This window comes from Phalangium opilio, unplaced genomic scaffold (genome assembly GCF_054372755.1).
Source record: "Phalangium opilio isolate 3A_F unplaced genomic scaffold, DU_Popi_V2 ptg000390l_1, whole genome shotgun sequence".
In the NCBI taxonomy this organism is placed as follows: Eukaryota; Metazoa; Arthropoda; class Arachnida; order Opiliones; family Phalangiidae; genus Phalangium; species Phalangium opilio.
Window position 1 is genome coordinate 4,041,376 of NW_028324234.1, and position 17,528 is coordinate 4,058,903.

A 17,528-nucleotide genomic window follows, 5' to 3' on the forward strand; every position below is an offset into this window, starting at 1 on the left:
AGAAAAAGTGAATGATAAGTGTTAAAAAATGGATTAGAACTGTATCTAAAAATAATATTTAATGTTGGCAAAAATTAGATTAGATTTTAAACTTAAACGTTATCGTTAAAAAATAGACCAGCCGGATGATGTTTTTTAAATTACTATCATTTGTATATAAAAACTAACTCAGAATCAATTTAATTATTCAGTTCTAGCCTAGATATTTCTTGAGTTAGTTTGTTGTTTAATCAATCCCAAGACGCGGTGTTATAACTATATGCATTTTAAATAAAGTTTAAGTTAATAAATCCTGGTTGTCTTCATAAAATAGATAATTCCTTTAGCCACATTGAGATAAATTGTCCAAATCCCCAGTTCGCTTAAATTCCCATTCACCCCGAAAGCCTACTTGAAATACGACATTTAACATTGGTGCCGAAACCCGGGACAAAGGAATTACAGAACAATCAGTGAACGATGAACGAGTTAGAAAAATGCAAGAAGAAACGCAAGATAGTTAGAACAGCCACTACGAAACTTCTGCAAAGCTTGGACGACCTGATCACCGTTGAAGATTACGCCGACGACGATATCAGAGAGATTGAACAACTCTTGGAACAACTGAAAGTTAAGGAGAAACTAATGAAGGAACTTGATGAATCTATAGAAGCCGAGATAGTAGACGAAGTTGCATACGAAGAAGAAGTCCGCAGAAACATGGACTATTCGGAAAGAATCACGGCAACTATGACTAGGACTGATCAACGACTTCGAAGCGTACGAGAAAATAACGACGGAGCCCGCAGAACGCGATCTCCAGTTCCAGAAGCCAGACAAGAAGCAAACCGTACCGTTAGAATGAACGTCAAACTTCCGACAATAACCATCGAAAATTACGATGGAGACGCAAGCCGATGGCAAGATTTCTGGTCGCAATTCAAAGCAGCAATACATGACACCGATCTAGAAGACACCGAAAAATTCACTTACCTCAAAACTTATCTAAGTGGGGTCGCATTCAATGCCATCGCAGGTTTATCTCTTTCCGGCAACAACTACGGCGAAGCCGTGAAAATCCTGAAGAATCGCTTCGGAAGAACAGACCTGATTATAAACGCCCACATGAACAAGTTGCTAAATCTTCAACCAGTACGACAAGCGAAGGACCTCACTGGCCTCCGAAGACTACATGACGCTTGCGAACTACAAATAAGAAGCTTAGCCTCGTTGGGAATCGAATCTAAGACGTATGGAACACTGTTATGTCCTATTCTAATGCAAAGAATCCCCGAAGAAATCGTCTTACAGTTCAGTCGCAGTTTCGAGGCGGACGCCGAATGGAGTGTTGATCGACTTTTGGAATTTCTACAGAAGGAACTTGAAAGCAGAGAAAGAACCTTCCAATTAACCACCCGAGATCATAATACGACGTATACTAACCTCGATACGAACAAAACAGATCCCTGGGAGAAACGAGATTACAAAAATCAATGGAAATCTTCAAAGGTTCATGCGTCTACATCCGCTCTCAACACTCAAGTCAAAGCAGTCTCAAACGAAGAAACTAAATGCACCTTCTGCCAATCCGAAGATCATGGAATCGAAGAATGCAAGGAACTAAATTTCGAAGAAAGAAAGGAAAAATTCAAGAAGACTGGACGATGCTTCGTTTGCGCCAAGAAAGGACACTTATCGAGAAGATGCAAATCTAAGACAAAATGTCATTTTTGTCAAGCCCGGCATCACGAAACCGTCTGTCCAATAACATATCCTCGAACCGAAGAGTCATCAGCAAGCTCAGCAAACGTCAACGTGAAAGCAGTCGCCTCTGAACTAAGCGAATCTGACAAAACGACCGTTCTTCTACAAACAGCCTATGCCATCGCCGAATTCAACTCGAAAAGACAAGTTGTACGTTGTCTACTGGATGGAGGAAGTCAGCGAACATTCGTAAAGGAATCCATTTCAAGACTTCTAAATCTACCAGTAATTGGAGTCGAAACCGTTTCCATTCACTCTTTCGAAAGCGAACACGTCATCCCACAGAGCAGAAATCGGGTCCGCTTAACTCTGAGCAATCCAGACGGCACGGAATCAATTTGCATCGAAGCCCTAGAAACGCCGAAAATCAGCAGTGCCTTGATAGAAGTACCTGGTCACGAGATAATGGTCCAAATGAAATCCCGAGGTCTTCGCTTAGCCGATCAATCCTTAATCCAACCCGACTGCTCGAAAGAAATAATGGTTCTTGTCGGCGCGGACTTCTACTGGAGAATGGTTAACGGCGATGTCAAACGGCTCTCACATTCGCTTACGGCGGTACACACGATGCTGGGTTGGACCATTCACGGCCCTACGACAATCTCTTCCATGAACCTGGGAATCTCTCAATCCTCGATCATAACGCCCAGACAGCAAGAGACGGTCGAAGCTCACCCAGCAACTAAAAACGTTTTGGGAAGTGGAGGCATTGGGAATCATCGATCAAGTACAGCAAGATGATACAGAAAAGCAAACACTCCAACATTACGAAGACTCTATAACACAAGACGAAAACGGTCGATATCAAGTACACTTGCCGTGGAAGACCTCCCGCAAAGAACTGGGTGACAACTACAACGTCGCAGCTTGCCGATTCCGTAACCTGATTAAACAATTCCAGAAAAATCCCACTTACTTCGCCCAATATTCCGCTGTCATCAACGACTATTTGCAACGAAAGATCGTAGAGAGAGTTCCTGGTCACGCCACTAACGGAGAAGTTTATTACATGCCACACCGAGGAATTGTAAAGAATGATCGAGTTTCAACGAAGTTACGAATCGTCTTCGACGCATCTTCAAGGGCCAAGAATTATCCTTCCCTAAACGATTGCCTGTACACCGGACCTAATCTTAATCCAAGCCTTTTGGGAATTCTCATTCGCTTTCGAAGATTTTCAATCGGTTTCATGGCTGACATCGAGAAGGCGTACCTACAAATCAGTCTCAATGAACAAGACAAGGACGTTGCAAGATTCCTTTGGATCGACGGAAACATAAATGATCCTGAACGTCTCAAAGTCATTCCTCTACGCATGTCCAGGGTTCTTTTTGGCGTAAATGCCAGTCCATATCTTCTCGCCAGCACCATAAAGAAGCATCTTCTACAATTCAAGGAAAGATGCCCGAAAGCTTGTGAAATGTTAATGAAATGCTTATACGTGGACGACTTGGTAGCGGGAGCGGACGACGTCAACGAAGCTCTGGAACTCACAACGGACGCAGAAAGAATCCTAGCGACAGCTCAAATGCCTCTTAGAAAATGGAAGACCAACTCATTGGAATTGCAAGGACATTGGAGCAAAGTATTTCCCTCGGAAACCATTCATCTCCAAACTAAAAACGACGCAGTCGAAACAACAACAACGCTTCTAAAAGTTCTTGGCGTAATATGGAAACCAGAGGAAGATATCTTTCAATTCGACGCAAGTCCGCTTCTAGAAATGCTGACTCTCAAACGGGACACCAAGAGATTCGTTCTCAAAACCGCTTCTCGTATCTTCGATCCAATTGGTTTTCTATCGCCGTACGTCATTCTTATCAAATGCCTTTTCCAAGAGATGTGGGAACGAGGAAGCACTTGGGATGAAACCCTCCCTCAAGATCTATTGAAGAAATGGAACGAATGGTGTCAAGATCTTCCTAAAATCAACGCAATAAAGATTCCCAGATGTTACCACGCGCTACCGAAGAAACAACGAATTTTCCATGAACTTCATTGCTTCACGGACGCAAGCGAAAGGGCTTACGGCGCTGTGGTTTACCTGAGAACGGCATTTCCCAATAATGTATTTGAAGTTAACATCGTATCTGCAAAGACCCGTGTTGCTCCACTCAAGAAAGCAACGATCCCAAGATTAGAGTTATTAGCCGCCGTAATAGGATCACGGCTTATGAAATCCGTCGCTACCTGTTTCGAGAATGATCAACCAACTCAACATTTCTGGACGGACAGCATGATTGTCTACCATTGGATAAGAGACGCAACCACCAACTGGAAGCCATTCGTCTCGAATCGCATCGTGGAAATCCAGATGAATTCAGAACCCAGTCAATGGTCCCACGTACCCGGTCCCGATAATCCAGCCGACATTCTCAGCCGAGGCATGAAAATAGAAGCTTTACACAACAGTGAAAACTGGTGGCATGGACCCAAATTCCTCTCAAAACCAAACGATCTTTGGCCGAAGAAGATTCAACCAACGCAGCCAACTGAAGAATTACAAGATCCAGAATTGCGACGACAAAGGAAGATAGTCCAAATTACACAAGCGACCTGCCACATTCGAATCCAAGAGCCCGTCATAGTTGCTACACGCTTTAGCGCCCTTAACCGACTTCTACGCGTCACTGCCTGGGTCCTGCGATATTACCACAATCTCAGACACAAAACTAATAGACGACATAGTAATGAACTGGAGATCACCGACTTGGACGCAGCTACTACTTATTGGATGAAACTTGTTCAACTTGAAGTCTTTTCCGACGAAATCAAGTGCCTAGCAAGCAATCAAGAAATAAAACATGACTCCAAGATCAAGAACCTTCGACCTTTCCTAGACGACCAACTCATTCTACGAGTAGGAGGGCGACTACAACAATCTCAATTCGACTTCGACGTTTCTCATCCTATAATTCTCCCTGGGAATACTCACTTTGCCAAACTACAAATTATCAACAGCCATGAAAGGATGTTCCACTTGGGCCTCACTAGTACTCTAACACATCTTCGAGATCGTTTTTGGATCCCAAAAGGGCGTCAAGTCGTTAAACAACTCCTGTCAAAGTGCTGGATATGCCGAAAGCTACAAGCGAAAGCCATCACTCAAGAAACCGCACCCTTGCCACGAGATCGTATTTCCAACACAATCCCATTCCAAGCAACGGGCATCGACTTTGCGGGTCCGATTTTCGTAAAAGTCAACACCGAAACAAGAACGGAGAAAACGTACGTCGTACTATTCACATGCGCAACGAGTCGAGCAGTTCACTTAGAACTTGCAACCAACCTCAGCACGGAAACGTTTATACTAGCGCTGAAACGATTCATCGGAAGACGGGGCATATGCGAAGTAATTCTATCCGACAATGCCAAGACGTTCAAGAGAGCCAATGGAGAAATACAGGACCTCTGGAAGAAGATATCTAAAACCGAACTCAAAGAATTCTTCATCACCTCTAACATCAAATGGAAATTCAACGTCGAACGAGCACCATGGTGGGGAGGATTTTTCGAACGCCTAGTGAGAACGGTCAAGACATGTTTAAAGAAAACCTTAGGTCGCGCCTTAGTCAAATATGAAGAATTGGAAACCTTATTGGTCGAAATCGAAGGTACTATAAACTCTAGACCATTAACTTATTTCAACAGCGACCCATCCGAGCCATCTCCATTGACGCCCGCTCATCTATTAATTGGAAGACGCCTCAATTCCCTTCCACCGAAGATTCAACTGAAGGAAATTTCAAACCGGAGCGACATGACAAAAAGATGGCTGTATCGAGAATCATTGCTCAATAAATTCTGGCAACGCTGGCGCAACGAATATTTGCTCGAACTAAGATCTGCCCATATGTCTTCTGACACCAAACCCTCGATGTATCTACAAATCAATGACCTGGTCTTGATACATGAAGACAAGTGCCCTCGACACCTTTGGCGAATTGGACGAATTGAAGAGCTATATCCCGGCAGAGACGGAAAAATTAGAGCATGCTTAGTGAAAACAGCAAAGGGTACTCTTCGCAGACCGGTGCAACTCCTGTACCCAATGGAACTAAAGGATAGCGACTCTCAACATAAAATATTATCGGGGGGAGGATGTTAAAAAATAGATTAGAACTGTATCTAAAAATAATATTTAATGTTGGCAAAAATTAGATTAGATTTTAAACTTAAACGTTATCGTTAAAAAATAGACCAGCCGGATGATGTTTTTTAAATTACTATCATTTGTATATAAAAACTAACTCAGAATCAATTTAATTATTCAGTTCTAGCCTAGATATTTCTTGAGTTAGTTTGTTGTTTAATCAATCCCAAGACGCGGTGTTATAACTATATGCATTTTAAATAAAGTTCAAGTTAATAAATCCTGTTGTCTTCATAAAATAGATAATTCCTTTAGCCACATTGAGATAAATTGTCCAAATCCCCAGTTCGCTTAAATTCCCATTCACCCCGAAAGCCTACTTGAAATACGACATTTAACAATAAGAGAACAAAGTGGAATGACCGAAGTACAGATATTAAACTTTTTCAGTTTAAAGACATGATTATAAAACATCAATTAAAAAGAAATACTTATCTTCGTTTTTTTCACCAAAATTACATTTGCATTGTTTTCGAAAGACCGATTATTCATTCTATATATCCTTTTGGTATTAACAGTTTTCGAATGAAAAGGATTAGAATAAATATCCGAGTATGGATATGGTATTTTTAAAGGTTCCTCTTTTCGAACTTAAGAGAAAACGTTGTTTAAAACGACTAAATGCAACCGAAGTTAGAAATTTTATCTTTCATCATGATTTACATTTTAAACGTCGCTTTAGGGTGCTTTGGTATTGCGCCTGCATTTATACGACCACGATTCGATTGGGTCCCATTTTTTGGGTCGACGATTTAAAATGTTTTATAAATCAATCATTAAAATTTGGATAAAAGATATTATTAACAAAAAAACCTTTGGTATATTATTGAGTGCGTTAGAACTGTTTTAAAAGTTGTGATTGAATTAGTTCGGTACGACTTCGACTTGCTATTTATAAGCAAACGTATAACACGAAACACGTAAATGGACACCGACAAATAGTGGGCTGCGTATTTATTTCACTATTGGGCTTAGTTTCCAGTATGAAAACGTATTGCAGTTCAAATTTAAAGCTGCAATCCATTTAAATATCACTAACGTGGAACTGTTTCAATCATGGTCTACACTGGAAATCTAGCAGTAAATATAAACGATGTCGCATGTATCTGTTATACAGTAAAGATTTGACACGAACCATTTTGAAAAGAATGGAAAATTTCATGATTCAAAATTTTTGGGCAAATGTAATTTTGGTGAAAAAAACGAAGATAAGTATTTTTTTTAAATAATTGATGTTTTATAATCATGTCTTTAAACTGAAAAAATTTAATATCTGTTACTTCGGTCATTCCATTTTGTTCTCTTATCATTCACTTTTTCTAGTCTTTGTCCACGAACACATTTTTATTAATATCTGTTCCTTCAGTCTTCATTAAATTAAGATTGTTAAAAAACTGTTGCATTTTTAAAATCTGCACTAAGCACAAACATAAATATAGGGGAGCTTAAGCATAAGGGACCTAATATTGCTAGTTAGTGACTAATGCTTTCAGGTACCAGTTAATCAGTTATCACCAATGAGATTAATTTTTCACTGAAAACATCAAATTTTCATACTAAAATTATTTTGGCCTTTCTTTATCCCCTGGTTTTGAGTATTAAAATATTTAAAATAACTCTGAGAATTATCTAGAATCATTTCTACTGATATTTCAAATTCAGAAGAATCAAGAGTCATCGTTTTGAGTCTTTCAGATGACTGGCTTGGACTTATGTTACTGGTTTTCGGTTTTCGTTGTAGCAGTCTAACTGAGACAAAGTTTCTGCCTGACAGCATAGCCCACTCGATCCGCGCTCATGGACGCAAGCTGCTCGCGCTATAGAGAGCTTTCAGTTGGAGGAGGATCTAAGCCTCGTGAGAGTCGTGACATCATTTACGCTGCCATATTGGTGGGTTTAAAGCAGGAATGAAGCTGAGACCACCCAATATGTCTACCAGAACAGCGGTAAGACTTGGGAGGGTGTGACGTACTACAATCCCTTCTGAAAGCTCTCTATATAATAATAATTGACCAGGTCACGTCGTCTGCTAAACTTAGGAATTGGCAATTAAACTTTTTGAGTTAATGTCTGGACTCTGGTTACCCTTGAATTTTCTTACTGGTCATTTGCCCTGTGCCACCGTCTTATTTCCCACACTGGACAAGGAAGCATTTCTCATAAAGGATAATGGCCATCATTATTGTGTAAGAGGCAACCCCGTATTTGTTTACCCTGCCCATAGCCCACTCGATCACGCGTAACACGACGCAAGATGCAGAGGGCAGTGCAGCGTCCGTGAGCATGGATCGAGTGGGCTATGCCCTACCTGGCCAAGTCAACTGGCTTAGGTGAAATATTCATTACTTCTATGCGATTTAATTCAAGACATTCTTGAACGAGTCATCTTGTGAACATTTTGTAAGACAGGCTTCTGGCGCTGGGTTTTTTTCTGAGCCAAATTTGCTTTTTAAATTTGAAAAAATTAATTTCAACCTTTTTTCCTCTCTTCAGAAATTTAATAATCGACAAGCGCGTCTTTGCCAAATATTTAAGCGCAAATAGAGTAATGATGAGGGAACTATTTATATCGCGTATGTGATTCGGTTTAGTAACCTTGCTCCAAATGTTCCGATATTGAGAAGAATGACGTTACACTTACCTCGCTTTGTGGCACACTTCTCTCGAAGAGAAGTATTATATACTTCTGCTGATACCCATTTTCCACCATTAACGAAACTTTAATAAGAAGCATACGGCTGTTCTTATGTTTCTAACGTGCTCATTTCTAGAAACTCTCATAGAACCAGAGCGGATCCCATAATAGCGGTCTCAGAGACCTGCACGGGCCGAGTTTTTCAGGCCCGACCCAAGCCCGGCCCGGTTTTAGAATTTTGATTAAGCCCGAAACCCGGCCCGAGTCCGAGTACATAGTTGGTTTTTCGGCCCGGTCCGGCCCGGCCCGGCCCGACACATTGAATGAATTGAACAGGCCCGGCCCGGCCCGGCCCGTTACACGTAGTTCAGTTGTAATTTTTATATTTTTTTACATAAAATCAATGATTTGAATTCATATTTGCCTTAGCGTCGTGTATTATTTATTTCTTTTGATAATTGTTCGTTACATTTGTTCTTAGAAGCTTATACTCATTTAAATAATCTTTCATTTGAACTTTGGATTAAATGAGAATCAAGTTCGGCCCGGCCCGGCCCGGCCCGGCCCGGCCCGTTAACTTCCAAAATTTTAAAAGCCCGACCCGGCCCGGCCCGTTAATTTCCAAAATTTTAAAAGCCCGACCCGGCCCGGCCCGATAAATTTTCAAAAGTGGAAAGCCCGGCTCGGCCCGGCCCGATCGGGCCGGGCTTGAACCCGGTCCGTGCAGGACTCTGAGCGGTCTCAATAACCGCGGTCCCCCAAATAGCAGTTTCCCGAAAACGCAGCATATATACCGTTACGGAAGTTCCCAAAAGAGCAGTACAACCGACTAGTGAAAAACTACAGTCGTTTATGCTGTAGGTTTGGTTAGGTGAGGTGAGGTTTGGTTAGGTGAAGTGAAGTTTGGTTAGGTTTGGTTTGGTTATTTGAACCCCAATAGTATTAGGGTCAGTTTAGGTATTGTTATCCTAAGCCGAGTAGTATTAGGTCAGGTAAGGTTAGGTCAGGTTGGTGTATGATGACCTGGTTGTACTTAATTGGCAAGGTAAACTGTGGGGCCACGAATTGTTGAACACTCAAGCTAAAAACTGCTATTTTGAAAACAGCAGCCGCTATTTCTTGAACAGCAGTTTTGAACAACTGCGCTTTTTTATGGTAAGGTACACCCATTCATGACAATTCTTTAAATCTAAATATTTCAGAGCGGTATTGGCGATGTTTGGGGAGGAAGAAACGAGATTTTCGATTACATAACGAAAAAGTAAAATACACTTGTCATTTTATGAAATTAGGACTAATATACCAAGCCATTTGATAATAATAATAGACGAGTTCTTGTGTGTTTTGGTTTCAATATTCTACATTTATAGCATATAGGCTATAGGGATAATTCTCGCGGTGGCAGGTTGACACCTGAAATGCACTTATTCGCTTATTACGTCACTATGGCCCGAGTTCGCTAGAGTACCCGACTCATTGAAGACGGGCAGGGAGAAAGTTGCAACTACTTTTATCATAGGCGTAGAGTTTCCCAAACCGGCCTGGACCAATACATAGCATGATAGCATCATGCATGATGCATGCATATGATGTAAAAAAATTCATAACGAAGATTGAGTTATAAATTAAATTTATTATTATAAGTAAAAATCTTTACAAAAACATTGAGCCTTCCACTGTCAAAGCTAAGTAATGATCGAAATTACTCTAAATGTCTAGTATGAGGGCAATAAATTAACAGATTCGCCGTGTTTTCCCCCTTGGTGGCGCTTTTAGTACCGTAAAATAAACATAAGTTCAGCCTCATGACCCCGTCGACTGCTATAATATTAGGGCAAGATATAGACGTAGAGCGGTGAAGCCGAGGTCGCGGATAGTTAAAAAATGTTTTAGAAAATTTCCGAAGACCTTTATTATACAATCATTCCAAAGAAGTAAAGGATAAAAAAGTTAAGGTTAAAAAAATGAAATGTTATGAAGAGGTAAAAAATCCTCTAATGGTATATGAAAACTGTGAATTAGCAACTTCAAGAAGTTTTGTTTTACTGAAAAAACAACGATGTTAAAACCTCATAATTACTTTTTTGTCCATACAATCTAACCTATAGATTCAATAAAAAGTGAATAGCACCTAAAAATTACGTTAATTTAAAGGTGAAACCTTTCTCTTTCATAAAAGTTTTATCCTATGAAAAACATTAACATGTTCAAAAATGGGCCAAGCCTCGCTCGTGCCCTCGTAAAACGTTCTGAGATCCCATGTAGAGCCAAGTCTGCCTTTTGTTCTCATTCAATCGCCAATTGAGCAATCATGTTATAAATTAAGTCCATTTCCTAATTAATAACCAATATTCTTTGACTCTATCATTATTATACATCTTTGTTCGTATCAAAAATATCGTGACTTGGCAATCGCAAGTAAGTAATATTAAAAGGAAGTCGAGGGGATATTCACTAAATCGTTGCCGATTTTAAAATAATCGAAGAGATATTCACTAAATCGTTTATGGTCGAGGGGATATGTACAAGTTTATAAGGCGAGTTATGCATAACCTTATGTACACGTTTATAAGGTAATTACCTGCGCTTGCCAAGTCACGATATTTTTGATACGAACAAAGATGTATAATAAAGATAGAGTCAAAGAATATTGGTTATTAATTAGGAAAAGGACTTAATTTATAACATAATTGTTCAATTGGCAATTGAATGAGAACAAAAGGCAGACTTGGCTCTACATGGGATCTCAGAACGTTTTACGAGGGCACGAGCGAGGCTTGGCCCATTTTTGCACATGTTAATGTTTTTCATAGGATCTCACTTCTTTTTGTAGACCCTCTCGTTAAACTTCGGTAGTTATATTAAAACAAGACCCTCTCGTGGTACTTCGTTTGCCAATATAATCGCTAACGTTTGTCAATATATACGCTGAATTACCCCTTTCGACCCGCAGAGAATATGCAATAACGATTGTATGCGATATGCTAATATAAGAATGTAGCATCAGTTACGACACATTTCTTTTAAACTACTACTCCTATTAGCTCTAATATATATTTAACTTTCGGTTAACTTCGGACCATTACGTCCTTTCATCAAGAACACACACTATTTCAGTTGAAAAGACGGCAGCGCCATCTAGTTTTAAAATAAAGAACTAAAGAACAATTTTATAAAAATTTCAGGATGTTTTAATTTTTCTGTGCTTTATAAAATAAATGAAAACTAAATCATGAATTTTAAGTTTCTATCTCCCCTAGAAGTACCTTAGAATTTTGATGATCAGTGAGTGACAAAATAAGGTAAATTTCACCTACGATATTTCGAAAAAGTATATAAGGTAGGAACTTGAATTTTGGAAACTATAGCTAAGATTGACAGTCCTCGCGGCAAGCAAAATTTCAGACTTTTACCTGTACCCATCACGAAGTTACAGTGGGCTTAAAAGTGCCACGAGTTGCTTCGAGAAAAGGATGTCAGTGCTCGTCTTGGCTGCTCCCAGATAATTGGCGCCTAAAATATGAACGATAATTTATGGAAGACCCTGGTCGTAACGGTGATAAAAGCGCCACCTCGTACACACAATGGGTAAAAATATTTCCTCTATGAAACTGGATATTTCCCCACGTAAAAATCGACACGCATGGGCCTAGTTCATTTCGGAGGCTCCGTTGAGACTCGAATCAAAAGCTAAAATTCAAGCCCAAATTGATAGCGGGAAAGATGTTCAATTGCACCGAATCTGCATGGTGCAATCTGTTTTTTGCTATTAACGAACTTGCTTCAATTATTGAGTAGAGCTGCATTTAGCTATCTGTAATACCAAGAGTGTTGTTTATGTACCCATTCCAACGGTTGTTATATCTTTAACATTATTGATATCGACGGTCAATTTATTCATTTGATCTACTTTTGAAAAAATATTGCTTTTTATTTTCAGAAATTTCGTCAAAAGATTTTGCGAAATAAGCAACAGCCGTTTCAAGTTCTGGGCCAATGTACGTTTAAAATCTCAAGTGATGTATAGATTTCAAATTTTGGTTCCATTTCATAACAAAATTTTAAAAAAAGGAAAAATAAATATCATGCAAGCTTGTTTCGGTCTACGTTATAACGTATATCGCAAATAAATTTCAGATCATAGATATGTATTGGATGATAAAAAATACGCTATACCATTACGAAGAATTTAAATTAAAGTTTTACCTGTGTTATTTCTTTTGCGAAAAGATCTTCACAGCTTCTTCGAAACCTGAACAGGAAATTAAAAAAGTATCACAACTTTTAGAAATGGATGGCATTGTAATTTTATAGACAAATTGGATGACTAATATTTCAATCAATTAATAAATGATAGAAATATTCTGTTACACTCTTAAATTTCATTGTAGACCGTATTTTTCTTGGTGGTTTCCTTTTCATCATTTCTTGTTGTTTGTCGCTAAGAAAATCTGTCCACTTGTATTTCGATAATTCGAAACGTAGAACACCAAAATTGTCAAATGTTATCACGAAAATCTTCACTAATTCTTTCAGCAATGTCTGGAACTTAATATCAACATTTTTTTCTGAAGGTAATTCTTTTTTATTTATGGTAAGCATATATTTAGCCTGTACCTACCATTAAACTGAAAATATCGCTACATTTACTCTAGAGTTCAATAATTTCTAATAACTAAATAAAACCAGCAGTAAAATAAGGGACTAGAAGTGAAGTGCTCTAGCATTGGTAATAGATTCTGGCACTAGTGAACAAATTCGAGGATTTTATGCCGCTTCCATCGCGCCTACACTAAGCGGTGGAACACAGACGCGGGTGCTTGAATCTAGTTTGGCCGTCTACCACCGCGAGCGTCTCACGTTTTGGAGGGAAAATTCAGAAACCGCTAACAGAGGGCCAACCGTTGGTGTGTTATCAAGAATATTCACTTTCGCCAAGTGAATACTTTGGTTAGCTCGATACTTTTAGTCCCTTATCTTACTTCTGATAAAACTTATATTAGAAACGAGGTCGTAAGCTTTGGTCAAGGCGGCACTAATCCGGCAACTAAAAAATTTTTAAGCCATGAATTCGAGTTAGAAATATTTTTGGAATTGACTCCCTTCAGTGTCTGGAAAGCAGAACCCCCTTTTTCCTGTCTTTCCTAGAAGGCCGACTACGATATAGACAACAACAAATGTTTCTGTATTCCCGTAAAAAACCTGTTCGATTTAAGGACAATTTTGAACTTTTCTCTAAAAAAATTCCATTTTGTGCACTCCTTTCACAATATTTTTCAGCTTATCCGAGGAAAAATCAAGGCAAACCATTTGAAGAAGTAATATTGGCAGTTTGGTTATTAGCGTCTACAGTGATCCTTGCCTGTGTTGGCGCCACCATGCGAGGTCAATTTTCTGAAATAAACTACAAAACCCTGGATAAGTTTACGGATATTTTTGCTAAAGATGGCACTGGACCGAAGCTACAAGGATATGTCACTGCTCACTCATTTGAACACGTTTATTACCAGCAATGGGTCAAGTTTTATCTTGTGCCGGTTCTCTCTTTATTTTATTTTCAATGTTCGCTTATATGACAGGTAGCGAAAAATCCCTTGCATAAAGGGGTTCCGGGTGCGTTACCAATTCCCAGTAACAGCAAATGTATTGTGAAATTATTGAGCGAAAGGCGAGGCGCCTACCTCATCAAAGAAGGCGACTTTAAATCAAACATGAACACTATCAAAACAACAAACAAATGGTTTTATTCCGAGTCGGTTCACGTTAAACAAGAACCGCCTTACTTTGAATTTAGATTCTTGCCGCTTTCGAGCCACATCAACGACACCACCAAGACGGAAATTCTTCGAAAAGTGTTAGAACCGGAGCAGGACAATTTGGTCTCGCCGATTTGGTCGCGGGACTAATAGGTCTCACCGATTTGGTGTCGGTACTATTTGGTCTCGGTACTATTTGGTCTCAGGACTATTTGGTATCGTGATTATTTGGTCTCGGGACTATTTGGTATCGTGATTATTTGGTCTCGGGACTATTTGGTATCGTGATTATTTGGTCTCGGGACTATTTGGTATCGTGATTATTTGGTCTCGGGACTATTTGGTATCGTGATTATTTGGTCTCGGGACTATTTGGTATCGTGATTATTTGGTCTCGGGACTATTTGGTATCGTGATTATTTGGTCTCGGGACGGTTTGGTCTCGTGATTATTTGGTTACCTAATTCGTCGCCACCTTTTCCAAAATATTCTCCTATTAATTAGTTGCCACCTTTTCCTAAATATTCTCCTATTAATTAGCTGCCACCTTTTCCAAAATATTCTGCTATTAATTAGCTGCCACCTTTTCCAAAACATTCTCCTACTAATTGGCTACCACCTTGTCCAAAACATTCTCCTACTAATTAGCTGCCACCTTTTCCAAAATATTCTCCCAATAGTTAGCTGCCACCTTTTCCAAAATATTCTCCAATTAATTAGCTGCCACCTTTTCCTAAATATTCACCTATTAATTACCTGCCACCTTTTCCAAAATATTCTGCTATTAATTAGCTGCCACCTTTTCCAAAACATTCTCCTACTAATTAGCTACCACCTTTTCCAAAACATTCTCCTACTAATTAGCTACCACCTTTTCCAAAACATTCTCCTACTAATTAGCTGCCACCTTTTCCAAAATATTCTCCAAATAGTTAGCTGCCACCTTTTCCAAAATATTCTCCAATTAACTAGCTGCCACCTTTTCCTAAATATTCTCCTATTAATTAGCTGCCACCTTTTCCAAAATATTCTGCTATTAACTAGCTGCCAACTTTTCCAAAATATTCGCCTATTAATTAGCTTCCACCTTTTCCAAAAAACATTCTCCTACTAACTAGCTACCACCCTTTCCAAAACATTCTCCTACTAATTAGCTCCCACCTTTTCCAAAATATTCTTCTAATAGTTAGCTGCCACCTTTTCCAAAATATTCTCCAATTAATTAGCTGCCACCTTTTCCAAAATATTCTCCTATTTATTATCTGACACCTTTTCCAAAATATTTCTATTATTGCTAATAAATTGTTCGTGGTAAGAGGCGGGCTTTTAATACTCATATAAATAATCTTCTTACCCCCAAACAATGTTGGGTTGGGTTAGGTCCCGAGACCCATTTGTCCCGAGACCCATTTGTCCCGAGACCCAATTGTCCCGAGACCCAAATGTCCCGAGACCCATTTGTCCCGAGACCCATTTGTCCCGAGACCCATTTGTCCCGAGACCCATTTGTCCCGAAACCCAATTGTCCCGAGACCCATTTGTCCCGAGACCCAATTGTCCCGAGACCCATTTGTCCCGAGACCAAAACGGCGAGACCAAATCGGCGAGACCATAACGGCGAGACCAAATCGGCGAGACCATAACGGCGAGACCATAACGGCGAGACCAAATCGGCGAGACCATAACGGCGAGACCAAATTGTCGCGTACCGTGTTAGAACTAATACTTTCCATTATTCTAATTTTATTCAGTTTTAGAAATTGAAATAGCCAAATTTTCAGTTTGCTTTTTAACACGGAACACCAATTCCATCGCTGGACGACGCCAGAGTCGAAGGCGCTGTTGGACCTCGTTACTTGCCAAAAACCCGAACCGAAAGTCAAGTCATTAAACTTCAGCACCGTTTCTCTCCCTTTCGAATTTTGGGTCAAGGGTATAGTCGTCTCTTGTGTCGTTGTGGCATTGGAGATTTTGTCAGCGTGCATGATCAAAAGAAGGGAAAAGAAGAAATCAACCCGAGCTTTCTGAATGATCAGTTTGTCATGTAGTCAGTTCGTTAACCAATGCTAGCAGTTCCCAATGTGGGGTTTAAAAATCTGTTTATATAATCACTGTGTTGGAAAATCTTAATTCTTAAAACTTAAATGTTTTCTTGAGAAACTAACTTTACGATTATACACTTCAAACTTAACAGTGAAATTGCATTACGATTCTTAAAATAAGTATTTATAGAAAGTATTTTTTCATCCAAAGTCTGAACACTGATGATTTTTAGCCACATCGTATGATATCTACAGGACACATCTACCTTGAGCTCGGCATTATCTATCCATTATCCACGTCATTATATCTTTATCCATAATCGAAAACTATCCACAGAACTTACGTGATAAAAAGTATTATATCCACGACTTTGTTTATAAATAATAGGTTATCCACTAATTTGTGGATAATGGATAGAAAATGCCGGCGGTAGTAAACCTTTTTCTAATACGACCAAAAAACACAAGAAGACACTGATTTTCGTAACACGGTTCTCAGTTTTATGTGGGGGTTAAAATAGCTTTAGCATGAGTTTTTTCCCTGTTGGGCTTGAATAATGCACCCGGGTCACTAAATAAAATCTTCGCGCTTTCACTGATAACCTTCAAACGACCCAAATCACCAGTCTCCAAAATTATTGAGTTTGAAGAGTTGAACAGCTACAGTTTCCATTCAAACTTTCCCACAGCCAGGCCGGAGCCATCACCACACTCAGAAAGCACAACAGAAAACCACCAAATATTTCCAACTTCAGACTGATCAGGCTGAGGGATTAATACTGGGTATGAAATTCTGAATCCCAGTTCATGCCCAACCTGATATATTTATATTCGAGGTTTCTTGTAGCGACATCTTCGAGCTTACGCTTAAAACACTGTTCGAATATACATTTCTTATCGTAATTTAAAAATTAAGCTTCAAAATCCCAAATATCATAAAATTCGTCTGACTTTTATGCTTCGTCAGAAGTAAAGTTTGTGTAATTGACATTATTAGAACTTGAGGTAATAGGTAAAGGATCACCGAAAGCAAGGCGATCTATTTTTAATAAATATTGACTAATCTCCCATGCTATCAATAGCAATAATATATCATGAACTAAAGAAGATTTTGATTTATATATTATTCAAAATTTCAAAACCACTAACAAATAACATTTGTGGTTCGTTAGATAATAGAGACGGGAAATGACCCTTTT

At 39.2% G+C, this 17,528-nt stretch overlaps 1 protein-coding gene across 1 annotated transcript; it reads left to right on the top strand.

Annotated features, from left to right (window-relative positions):
- The first annotated feature begins 459 nt into the window (after positions 1–459).
- LOC149596268 (uncharacterized) lies at positions 460–5,851 on the top strand. Its single transcript, XM_089861422.1, has 2 exons — positions 460–2,470; positions 2,517–5,851. Exons 1-2 carry the CDS (start codon positions 460–462, stop codon positions 5,849–5,851), a joined length of 5,346 nt encoding a protein of 1,781 aa, XP_089717548.1.
- Positions 5,852–17,528: the final 11,677 nt, after the last annotated feature.

What these genes read in the sequence shown, in the direction of transcription:
- LOC149596268 (XM_089861422.1), top strand. Translation starts at nt 460, where the DNA reads ATGAACGAGTTAGAAAAATGCAAGAAGAAACGCAAGATAGTTAGAACA. An exon ending in CATTGGGAATCATCGATCAA is followed by an intron (nt 2,471 to 2,516) that starts GTACAGCAAGAT and finishes AACATTACGAAG; the next exon opens with ACTCTATAACACAAGACGAA.